General features: G+C 44.8%; 1 protein-coding gene across 1 annotated transcript in view; it reads right to left on the bottom strand.

Moving 5' to 3' along the window:
• Positions 1-12,716, bottom strand: part of EMC2 (ER membrane protein complex subunit 2) — a 201,185-nt gene that overhangs the window by 151,066 nt on the left and 37,403 nt on the right. The window contains exon 3 of the mRNA XM_082259776.1: positions 7,101-7,214. Coding sequence (XP_082115902.1) covers positions 7,101-7,214 — 114 coding nt within the window. The remainder of the gene's footprint in view (positions 1-7,100; positions 7,215-12,716) is intronic.

Raw genomic sequence — 12,716 nt, 5'->3', positions numbered from 1 at the left:
ACAACCTTATTTCTTTGGTATTGCAGGAGAATTAAGAAAAAGTACTTGCGCTGCCAAAGTTCACAGCTTTTGAAAGATAAATGAGCTTTTACTATTGGAACTCTGTTTAATATTGTTTAAAGGTACCAAATAAGAGTGCGGTGCCAAAGTGGGTCGGATTTCCTGCAGGTTAGGTGACCATTTCCTGGAATATGTTTGTCTTGGAAAGGCTGCAGCCCACAGGGGACCTAATTATCAACAGAACGCAATCCTGTTGAGACCAAGCAAGGGGTACCCGAGAGCGCGAGAAAGAGAGTGAGAGAGAGACGGAACACAAAACAAGTGCTCTGAGCGCCTGCTTAGACGGCCCACTGAGTGATGACAGTTCTGCAAGCCAATACAAAGTTGCTTTCCCTGCCAAGGAGGTCTTTTGCAGATCTTTCACAGCAAGCAAATTACAATTAAGCTCACCACGGTCACTCAAAACCACATTAGCAGCAAGGGGTTTAATTATCGCTGTGTGCAGGGGAGGATTTTTTTTTTCCCTCTGAAGGTCTCTATAACTGGAATTTGCAGCAACGCTGTGTGCGATATAGGCTCTGGCACACATTTACTGCTAATAAAAACAATAATTCTAAGACAAACACAATTTGGAGGTTTGTTGGTTTAAATATTTTCACAGAACAAATAAAATAATTAGAACTTAAATAAATCAACAGCTTGGCGTCTGCCAAAGACTGGCGATTGAGTTATTTCTTAAAGTTTTGGGATTTTGGCAGCAAGTTGTATACAGAAAGAACGCGATTAAACTGAAAAATAGCCAGGCGTATATCTGGTTACTAATTAAAGTTACAGGAAAAAAATCAAAAACTGTCCATTCCAAAGGAATCTAAAACCCGGCATTACAAGGCCATGGGTTCTGTATTTTATATTGTATTCGCAGGTCATCAGCTGACCAACTGCCCTTTATCAAGGCCACTCATACAGCGTGCACCCAAAAAATGCCATCCTTGACCTTTAAAGAATAAGATCACTTTTCATAACATGTTACACCCATATTCAGGGTGCAACAAGTTATGAAAGGACCGGCCCCCGCTTTGGACAGCTAACAAGGGATCTTCTCCCCCACCCCCACTAGCTGTCACAATTTTAAAAATGTGGCCGCGTGGGGCTCTCGCCCACCCACATGACTCATTCACAGTGTTCTGTGAATGGTAAACTACAAGTCCAGGCAGCCTTGCCCATACAAAGTACAAGGAAGCAGATACACTGACAGGTCTGCAGGACCTCTACAAGGCACCAGCCACCTGCTGATCGCTGCTGCTATGCTTTCCAGGCTCCTGCAACAAAAAACAAATCTACATTTTTAAAAAAAATGTGCATTTAAGGTCTTTTGTAAAAAAAGGTGAACTTCTCCACTTGCCGACTGCCTAACGCCGATTTACGTCGGCAGTCAGCCCCTCACAGGCAAAGCGACGTAGGTCTACGTCGCTAGCCTGTGAGGCTCTAGGGGAGGTGCTCTCCTGCTCACTCACGGAACCCCCCCCCCCTGCGCGTGTGCACTCACGATTGTCCATTACAGTGGGGGAAAGGCAGGCGGCTAATGTAAACACAGCCGCCTGTCATTCTCCCGTGTGTAACAATGGGGATCATACGGTTCTGCTATTTAGGACCGTTGAGCTCTGTTCTTACACATCAAGCCACATCCAATCAAAGTTAGAAGCACGCCCCTAGGGACACACTTAACCCCTCCCTCTCAAATAAAGTTAACCCCTTCCCTGCCAGTGTCATTTTTACAGTAATGCATATATATAGCACTGATTACTGTAGTAATGTCACTGGTAGCCCCAAAAGTGTCAAAAATGTCAGTCAAGGGTCCGATCTGTCCGCTGCAATGTCGCAGTCCCGCAAAAAAAAAACAAAAAAAAAAAAAAAATCTTTCCCTTAGTTAGTAAACGCAATAACTTGCGCAAACCAATCAAAATACGCTTTTTGCGATTTTTTTTTTTACCAAGCATATGTAGCATAAAACAAATTGGCCTAAAATGTTAAAACATTTTGATTTTTACATTTTTTGGGGGGGAATTTCATATAAAAAAAATGTGAAAAATATTGTTATTTTTGCAAAATTGTCGCTCTTTTTTTGTTTATAGCGCAAAAAATAAAAATCGCACAGGTGATCAAATACCACCAAAAGAAAGCCCTGTTTGTGGGGGAAAAAAAAGGACATAAAATTCGTTTAGGTACAGCGTCGCACAACCGCGCAATTGTCCGTTAAAATCACGCAGTGCCGAATCGCAAAATAGGCCCTGGTCAGGAAGGGGGTAAAATCTTCCGGGGCTTAAGTGGTTACATAACTAATACGGTCCCTGTTTTGCATTCTTTTCATCATGAATGTTACACAGCAAAACGACTACAAGATGCAATCACCCCCTGGTATCTTCCGTTCTCTTTACTCCTCTCAACATTCCAGCTTTCTTTCTTCAACTATACATTTGTGGAATTTTTAGGGTCCTCTTTTCCTTTCATCATAATCCCCCGCAATGCTCTTAGATGCCCCCCCCCCCCTCCAGTGTCTGGTCAGGTAATGAGCTGGATATTGTCCCCTTCCCTTATTTGCAACCTCAGCAATGACACCCAAATCCAGCAAGTTTGGCAGAAAGCAAACCATACTTTCACCACTTCAGTTCTGGCCTTTTATATTACTCCCAAAACTACTTTCTCTTATGTCACCAGGCACTCTGTCTTGCTACTCCTATTCTAACAAGTTCACTACCCCAACCATTTTTCCCCACACTTTGAAACTTTTAAAAGTAGTTGTAAAGGCTGAAGTATGCAGCTTCTCTCCCACCCAGGCCCGCAAATACTTACAGTACCTAAGCCTCATTCAGCGATGTGCCTGAAAGCAGCTGCTCTCCATGCTCTCTGCCTCCTCATTGACTGAGAGACAGCAACCAATCATAGCCAGTGAGGGAGGGAGGGGCCCAGGAGCAAGCACGCTTGAGTGCCCCCATAGCCGGTAGCTTGCCGTGGAGGCGCTCAGCAGGGGAGAGAAGCAAAGAGTGCCAGTGGGGGACTTAAGAGGATCGGGGGCTGCTCTATGCATTACTATTGCGCAGTATAGCAGGTTTGTTTTGTTTTTGTTTTTAATTCCCTTTAGTATCACTTTCTGTGCCTAAACTAAGTGTCGGTTCACACTAGCGCGACACGACTTCGGGCGAGTTATGCCGTCACCCGTGCACCGCGGCTTGCAACGACTTCACATAATGGAAGTCAATGCAAGTCGCTCCGATGTTGCCCCAAAGTAGTGCAGGAACCTTTTTCTAAGTCGGAAGGGACTTGAGTCACTCCTATTAGAACATTTCTAGTTAGGGGGTATCAAAGTAAAAAGGAACTGAAAACAAAATGCACGCTAAACTTTTGAAAGGTTTGTAAAACAATTTTAAAACCATTTTCATTTCCCTTCCACTTTACAATTATGTGCCACTTTGTGTTAGTCTATCACATAAAATCCCAATAAAATACATTGACGTTTTTCAAGGAGTAAGAAAACTTTTTCAAGGCACTTTATGTCTTACCAACCATGATGAAAAAAGATGTGTTCTGCTGCAGGCATTATTCATCACCGTTCCTCCAACTCAGGAAGCCAGCTCCCAACTGTCGTTTACCACTCCACAAGTTTCACACACAATCTCTTGAAGAAGAAGGGAAACCGCTCATCATGTAAAAGCCTTAAAATCCAATTTATTAAACTCTCCATTATACAGACTGTACCACCTGTTATGTACAATATCTAACATGTTTCGCTCCATTTGGAGCTTTCTCAGAGTAGACAAAAAGCATTAGCCCTTGTACATACCAGGTGGTATAGTCTGTACAATGGAAAGTTAATTAAATTGGAATTAGGTCTTTTACACAGTGAATGGCTTTCCTTTCGCCTTGAAAGTTTGTGAGTGGAACTTGATGAATAAAGTTTATTGAAATGCTGTATTCACAATGTTATTACCTTCTATTCTAAGGTGAAAAGATAGAACAGTAGAAAGCGCACAAGCATACAGCGGTGTGTTTATACTCCAGTGTTATTCAAGTGATCGTAAAGTTTTTTTTTTGTAAAATAAAAATAGAATTTTTGTAAGAACTTACCGTAAAATTATTTTCTCTGAGTCATCTGACAGTCGCAGCCCTTCTATATGTTCTTCACTATTGGGTAATGGCACCCTCTGCAGAAGCAGGCTAGGTAGAGAAAACTTGATAAAAAAGCTTTAACAAGACACACCTTTTAGGGGCTGTCCCTCTCCACATTACCCTCAGACACTCAGTGCTGCTAATCAGTTTCGTAGCAAGCAGTACAGGAAGACCACCAACCCCAAAATAGAGGGGCGGGGGCTGCAACTGTCAGAGAACTCAGAGGCGAAAATAATTTTATGGTAAGTTCTTACAAAAATTATATTTTCTCCTACGTCCTCTGACAGTCGCAGCCCTTCCATATGTTCTTCACTATTGGGACATCCCAAAGCAGTGCAGGTGTTAGGGGTGGGAAAAGACGCAACCAACAGAACGGTAACGTGCCAACAAGGCGAGAAAACAAAACATGGCCAACAGGGCAACAAAAGCTCAACCAACAGGAGCTAACCCCAGAACAACAAATTCACAAAAAACAGACAAGGAGTCCCAGCAGGGTATCCTAGTCCTACTCCTGAGCTAGACAGAAAGAAATTAATTAGCAGCACTGAGTGTCTGAGGGTAATGTCGAGAGGGACAGCCCCTAAAAGGTGTGCCTTGTTTAAGCTTTTTTATCAAGTTTTCACTACCGAGCCTGCTCCTGCAGAGGGCGCCATTACCCAATAGTGAAGAACATATGGAAGGGCAGCCACTGTCAGAGGACATAAGAGAAAAACCATGTTATACTTACCTGCTCTGTACAATGGTTTTGGGGAAAGCAGCCCCGATCCTCCTCTTCTCAGGTCCCCAGCTTCCGCTGCAGGCTCCTGACCCCGCAGAGTGCCCCTATAGAAAGCCACTTGCTAGGGGGCCACTCGTGTGTGCTCGCTCCCAAGCGCCACTCTCTGTGTTCATAAAATACACAGAGTGGGGCTTAGACCCACACTCTGCTCCCTCGTCACTGGCTGTGACTTACAGCAGCAGGAGCTGCTGCATCTAAGCCAGAGAGGAGGGATAGAGCCTCTGCTATCCTGCACATTGCTGGATGGAGATCGGACTCCGGTATGTCTTGAGGGGGGCTGCATGCAGATGCTTTTTTACTTTACTGCATTGAATGCTGTAAGGTAAAAAAAAAAAAAAAAAAAAAAAAAACACCTTCTGCCTTTACAACCACTTTCAAAATAAAATACACTCATATTTACATTAAAAACAGGAACGTGCATGGAAAGCAGCCTGTAATTGCAGAGGCAAGCAATAAGACCATAATGAGAGAATCCTGCAGAGTACGGCAGTGCGACGTGTTAATGTAAAATATGCTGAATACAACGGGCAAGTCCAGTTCCTCCAATTTCCATATAAGTAACCAACAGAGGACACATTTCTATGAACAGATGCATGCCTCACCTTCATGAACTCACCAATACTACCTGGGTCTAATTGAAATATATCCCCTCAATTCCTAGACTGGTAACATCCAGGGTGCTGCTGAAAGCTTAACTTTCCGACTTCTCTCTCTCTCGAATTTAACCACTTAAGGACCGGAAAGGTTTTACCCCCTTAATGACCAGGCCATTTTTTTGCGATACGGCAATGCGTTACTTTATCTGACACGTGGTCGAGCGATGCTGTACTCAAAATTGATGTTCTTTTTTTTCCACAAATAGAGCTTTCTTTTGGTGCTATTTGATCACCTCTGCATTTTTTATTTTTTGCGCTATAAACAAAAAAATAGCGACAATTCTGAAAAAATAAAATAAACAATATTTTTTACTTTCTGCTATAAAACAATCCCAAAAAAAATTAAAAAATGTATTCTGCTACATATTTTTGGTAAAAAAAAATCCAATAAGAGTATATTGATTGGTTTGCGCAAAAGTTATCGCGTCTACAAACTAGGGGAAAGATTTAGGTCATTTTGATTTATTTCTTTACTAGTAATGGTGGTGATCAGCCATTTTTAGCGGGACTGCGACATTGTTGAGGACAGATCGGACACCTGATACTTTTGGGGGGTCCAGTGACATGACTACAGTAATCAGTGATAAAAAATATGCACTGTTACTGTACTAATGACACTGGCAAGGAAAGGGGTTAACACCAGAGCCGATTAAAGGGTTAAATGTGTGCCATGGGGATACTTTCTAACTGTGTGGGGGATGGGCTCACTGGGGGTGTTCATCACTGACAGATCAGTGGTCTGTTTACATCGGAAGACCGCTTTTCTCTCTCCATGGGGAGCGATCGTGGGTGCCCGGTGGACATCGCGGCTACCGGACCCGCTGACTGGTTCCCCCTCTAGCCAATCGGCGCACACCCACACTAACTACTACATGAAGCGACGTACATGTACGTCCTTTTGCGTAACGGAGCCGACCTGCCGCAGTCTAACAACGGCAAGTGCTTAATTGCTTTTAGTCCTTTGCTGTAACTGTTATGTTTTAGGAATGCTGTCAATGGTCCTCCAAAAAACACTCACTCCAGAGATGGGAAACAGGAAGTCCAATCCACAGCCTTGGGTGTGACCAGGGCAGGAAGCAACGCAAAATCTCTCCAATGGGGACACAGGCAGCAATCAAAATCTGACACATAATCCCTTCTTCCATCTATACAAAATGCAATATGTTGGTTGGAGTTCCACTAAGTGGAAGATGAATTTGCTAAAAAATGGGTTGTCTATATAAAAAAAGCAGACAAAGGCGGCAGGTTTCCATGATAGTAAAAAATAGAACTGTACATTTCATCATTTTTGCCAGCAGATGGAAAGATCCGCAGCCACAGAAAGTAATGAGAAACACAGTTTTTATTACAGAATGTAAAGCCCTGAGCCGCTCACAAGCACATATAAACTTCTCCCGACACCAATTGGAATGATAGGGTCTCGCTGGGGATATTACGGGGGAACAGGTGTTAGGAACGCCAGCCCCTCGCTGAGCTAAAATTGATGTGTATAATAAACTTACTATCGTCCCCGAGTTTGGAAGCGTGCTCGTTTATCAACTCTTCACCGACTTCAATGATGTGTTCACTGTTCCTGTAGTTCTCCTCCCGCCAAGTCTTCATCTTGTCACGCATTTCTGGAAAAGGCAATGTCAGATGTTGACTATATTATATAGCAGCCTGGTCAAAATGAAGTACAAAAAATAAAACCTAGCGCGATTTATAGATGTGCAGAGTTTCATAAAATGTATACTTAGATTATAGAATTGTAAAAAAAATCTCATGATAAACACAAACACATATGTCTAGAAAAATTACACCCGAAACTGACAGACGTTACAAAGTATCTATTACCGTTACATTGCAGTCTTTTAAGGTAAATATACGTCTATAAAGCAGAGACGCCAGGCAAAATACACAGATGGAATACATACTGTATATAGGAGCAGGGTTACCTGTTACGAGATTTGTATTTCCATTCAGTCTGGAGCTTACACAGCTCTGCTACACAGCACAGCCCTGTCTGACACAGGGATACACAAAACCTATAGCCCGACACCGAGGACATACAGATCCGGGCAACAGGCGGGTGTGTTTTTTTTTTTTTACTTTATGTGGTGCGATTTTCATGTCAGTTTGCAGCGTGACTGTCAAAGGTAATTGCTCAGCTGTTCAGGTGTGATTCTGATACGATTCAGGGATGCAATTGTAAATACCTTTGTGTCCAATGCGATATTATTTTGCTGCGATTTCCAAGCCGCCCTCCGAGCCACTTCTACGCAAAGCCCACCTCCGAGCCACTTCTACGCAAAGCCGCCCTCCGAGCCACTTCTACGCAAAGCCGCCCTCCGAGCCACTTCTACGCAAAGCCGCCCTCCGAGCCACTTCTACGCAAAGCCGCCCTCCGAGCCACTTCTACGCAAAGCCGCCCTCCGAGCCACTTCTACGCAAAGCCGCCCTCCGAGCCACTTCTACGCAAAGCCGCCCTCCGAGCCACTTCTACGCAAAGCCGCCCTCCGAGCCACTTCTACGCAAAGCCGCCCCCCGAGCCACTTCTACGCAAAGCCGCCCTCCGAGCCACTTCTACGCAAAGCCGCCCTCCGAGCCACTTCTACGCAAAGCCGCCCTCCGAGCCACTTCTACCAGGGTTCGGACACATTTTTACCAATAAAATTCCATGACTTTTCCATGACTTCAAGTAAATTTTCATGACCTAATGTTTCATGAAATGTCTATGTAACTATTGTAATTTAACCAATATTATCAACTATATTCGGATATACTGGAGAAAGATAAAGATCTGATGGACGCTCCTGTTTGGGGATAAAGCTTCAGTTCAGGCAGTCATGATGGATAAGGTGCAGCCGGACTGGTATGGATGGCACAGATGCACAAATGCGGCGCTTGCATAGAGGGCAGCTCTTTGTTAGGCCGAAGCAACAATCCCACGAACAGGCAGAAAAGAGAGAAAGGCGCCACTCAGTGTAGCAGATGTAAATAATTTTATTGATACATTAAAAACTTACATGGGAGGTAAGCGTCAATCTTCATAGCTCAGCGTCCTTCCGGGTCCGCGGTGTTTCCATCCCTGAGGTTGGCCAGCAGCCAGGAGATGACACTAGGGGAGAACCAATCAGGGGACTCAACCAGATCGAGGCAGCGGTGAAGCGCATACCTCACACGGGGGGCGGTAACCGGTTTCGGAGCATGCGTGAAACGTTCCAAGGAGCCTCGATCTGACTGAGTTCACACTGATGCAAACCATTGGGGACCCTGATAGTGAGGGGGGAGCGTAACATGGGAAGGAAGGGCACTCTGGGGTCCGACCAACCAAGGGAGGGGCCTACGTCCACCCAGAGAAACCGCCAGAGGGGAGGGGGGACACTAGTCACCACACCATGGGACCAGGTGGGCACCGCTCCAGGCAGACCACCGCACCATCTTGGAATGGGGGTGCTGCGTGCTAGAGGTACGCTGTGACTAGTCGTGACCAGGGCTATGCGCCCTTGCGAAACATTTAACTTGCCAGGCCAGCCCCTGTCCAGTGGGGCTATGTCGTGGCCAACCACAGAGCTAGGGTCAAGTCGCTCTCGCTGGCCGAACTGGGAAGATCATAACGATCTAGAATATCCAGTCTGTCACCCAGTCTGGCAGTTGAACAGAAAATAATAAAAGAAGAAAAATTCTGTTTAAAAAGGAAAAAATGCCAGGACCAGGGATCCCAGTGTCTTCTATCAGTGCTTAGTTAAAGTTTGTAGGAGTTTTCATTCTCATCTGACTGTCCTAGGAGGTTGCATGACCCCTAACCATGTCTGGACAGTGCTGATTGGTCATGTGCTGATCACATGCACCCTCCCTCTGTTCTATCAGTAGATGGATTGGGGACCGTGAAAGAAGGGGAGGATCAGAGAAGAAAGGATCAAGTAACCTTTTTACACAATGCAGAGGATTAACCCCTTAGGTTCCACAGGTTATAAAAAGCATGCTTTACAGCATATACAGACTGATTTTACTGTTGTGGGTTAAGTAAAATTTTAAAATGCCACAAACTACTGGCACAGTATTTCTAACTAAGAGGACTTTCACACTTTAATACAGGGCTCGACAAACCCCGGGCGCCAGGTCGCATTTGCGACTAGAATTAGCGACCTGGCACCTGGGGTGCCCTGCAGAAGGTGTCCTGTCATTTTTGCACGGACTTCCGCGCACGGAGTGCATGGACTTCCGCGCCGTCCAAAAATTGAGACCCCGGCTTTTCGGCCTACTTGAGATGAGAGAGGCTTCCAATGGGGAACTGGCGCCCTCTTGTGGTGGCCGGGAGTAATGACTGTTGTAATGACTGTTTCCACTGCCTGTTTGTTCTCAATGCATTACCATCTCCCTGTCCAGTTAGTTACCTTTGACAGGGAGTGTGGTTATTATTATTTAATTTATTTTTTAATTATTAAAAAAAATTTATATTATATATATATATATATATATATATATATATATATATATATATATATATATATATATATATATATATATATATATATACACACACACACACACACACACACACATATATACACATATACACATTTTTTTTAAAATAAATAATAGGAAAAAAATATATATAAAAATCTTTTTTTTTTTTTTTTCTCTCTCTCTCTCTCTCTCTCTCTCTCTCATCGCCATGCCACAGCCGAAGGCCTCTTTCACACGGGCTGTCTGATCAGGTCCGCCTGTCAGTTTTTTCAGGCAGACCTGATCGGACCCTTCAGTCTCCTCTATGGAGCAGTAATCTGCCGCCATCTGATCCTGTCCGCCAAAAGCAGACGGATGGTGGTTCTATTTTCTATCCACCCCGTGGATCGGATCAGATGGCATCGGATGGAAAGAGACAGACAGTCTGTTTTCATCCAATTGCGCTATAGAGGAGAGTGGGGTTCTAGTCGTATTTATGTGTAAATTTAGTATCCGTTTTATTAAATAAAAATGGATTTTTGTAAAATCTTACCGTAAAATCCTTTTCTCTTAGCTCATCGACAGACGTAGTCCTCGGTGATACACCACCTTCGGTTATGTTACCTCCGCAGGAGCAGGACTAGACAGGAAATTAAAAAGCTCTGGCCACACCCTAGGGGCAGTCCCAGAGGGTATATCCTCTCTCTCTCTGCCTCAGCAAATCAGTTATGTGAAAAAGCAGTGCTTAGAGAATTTAACCCAACCCAACTCCAAAACAGAGGGGCGGGGACTACGTCTGTCGATGAGCTAAGAGAAAAGGATTTTACGGTAAGATTTTACAAAAATCCATTTTTCTCTAGCGCTCATCGACAGACGTAGTCCTCGGTGATACACCACCTTCGGGACGTCCCAGAGCAGTATCACAACTGAGGGGTGGGAAAATGGAAATCAAATCCCAATCTAGAAGGCCCAACCGGTGCCAACTAGACGTTTACAATGCTCATCCTTAATGATGAGACTCAACCAAAAAAAGAGAAAACAATTTTTTTTTTTTTTTTTCAAACAGAAAAAAACCCTCGAGGTAGACCACCGGTCTCCTCAAATTGCGGCCTGCAAAACCTTGCGGCCAAATGAGGCATCCGCCGATGACGTCACATCAATTTTATAGACTTTTGTAAAGGTATGTACCGACGACCAGGTGGCCGCCTTACATACCTGGACCACTGACGCCTGATGGCGAAAGGCCCAGGAAGTACTGAGCGCTCGAGTGGAGTGCGCCCTAACAGGGAACGGAGGACTCTGACCCTTAATAGAATAAGCCTGTACCACCGTTTGTCTAATCCATTTGGCAATGGTCGCGGCAGATGCAGGCAAACCCTTTCTGGGGCCATCCGTGATCACAAAAAGTGAATCCGTCTTACGGAATGATTCCGTAGCTTTCAGGTATACCCTGATTGCCCGAACCACATCTAAGGAATGCAACGCATGTTCCCGATGATGCTTGGGCTGAGGACACAAGGAAGGTAGTACAATATCTTCATTCAGATGAAAATCTGAAACCACCTTAGGAAGAAAAGATGGCTTAGGATGAAGTACTACCTTATCCCTATGAATCACTAGGTATGGGGACTGGCATGATAATGCAGCCAGTTCTGACACCCTGCGAGCAGAAGTAATAGCCACCAAGAAGGCCACCTTCTGGGATAGAGTAAGCAAGGGAATCTCCCTGATGTTTTCAAAGGGAGGTTTCTGTAGAACCGACAAAACCAAATTAAGATCCCAGGGCGGTAAGGGCGCGCGGACTGGAGGAGCCAGGTGCCGCACCCCCTGGATGAAATTCCGCACCAAGGATTTGGTAGCTAAAGGCTTCTGAAAGAAGATTGCTAATGCTGAAACTTGACCCTTGATGGTACTCAAGGCTAGCTTCTGCTCAACCCCTTGTTGCAAAAAGGCCAATATTCGAGTCACCGAATAGGTACGTGGAGGAAATCCTAAAGATTCGCACCACGCAATATAAGTCTTCCATGTGTGATAATAGACTTTGCTGGAAGTCGCTTTCCTTGCTTTAATAAGGGTAGGAATGACTGAAGTAGACAAACCTCTGTCCTTCAGTACTTGGGTCTCAATGGCCAGGCCATTAAAACCAGCGACTGTAAAGCACGAAGGTAAATTGGTCCTTGAGACCACAGACACTCCCTGAGACGAAGTTCCCACGGAACGTCTGCGACTAACATGTCCAAGTCGGCCAGGCCGGCTTGAGGAGGCCAGCCTAGAATTTCTAGGACCACTGGCGCTGATTGGATCTGAACCAGGCGTCCCTAGAGCTATCTGGCCCCGACCATCCGAGAAAGTCTGGTCGTTTTCTGTTCCCACACATTTATCAGATACCTGATAGTTATCAGGAAAGGTGATCTTTTCTGGTTGAACCTCAGGGACCGAAGTCACCCGACTAGAGGCTACTTGGCCTATCTGGTCAACCAGATCCGATTCCTGTGAGGTATCGGGACTAATCTTAGGAAAAGGTAAAGGAAAAGATCTTTTCAGGGAACGGTAACTACCGCTTCCTGTGGTACTTAAATGTTGGAAGGGAAGAATCGCACCGGTAGTAGTGGTTGATGCTCGATCTAATGCCCTGAATACCGGTGAAAACGTCCCCCCACCCTGAAACCGGGTGGGGGCGCACCTTCAGG

The sequence above is a fragment of the Pelophylax lessonae genome (assembly GCF_965119305.1).
Source record: "Pelophylax lessonae genome assembly, chromosome: 5".
NCBI classification, from domain to species: Eukaryota; Metazoa; Chordata; class Amphibia; order Anura; family Ranidae; genus Pelophylax; species Pelophylax lessonae.
This window is presented reverse-complemented; position numbering and strand designations above follow the sequence as displayed.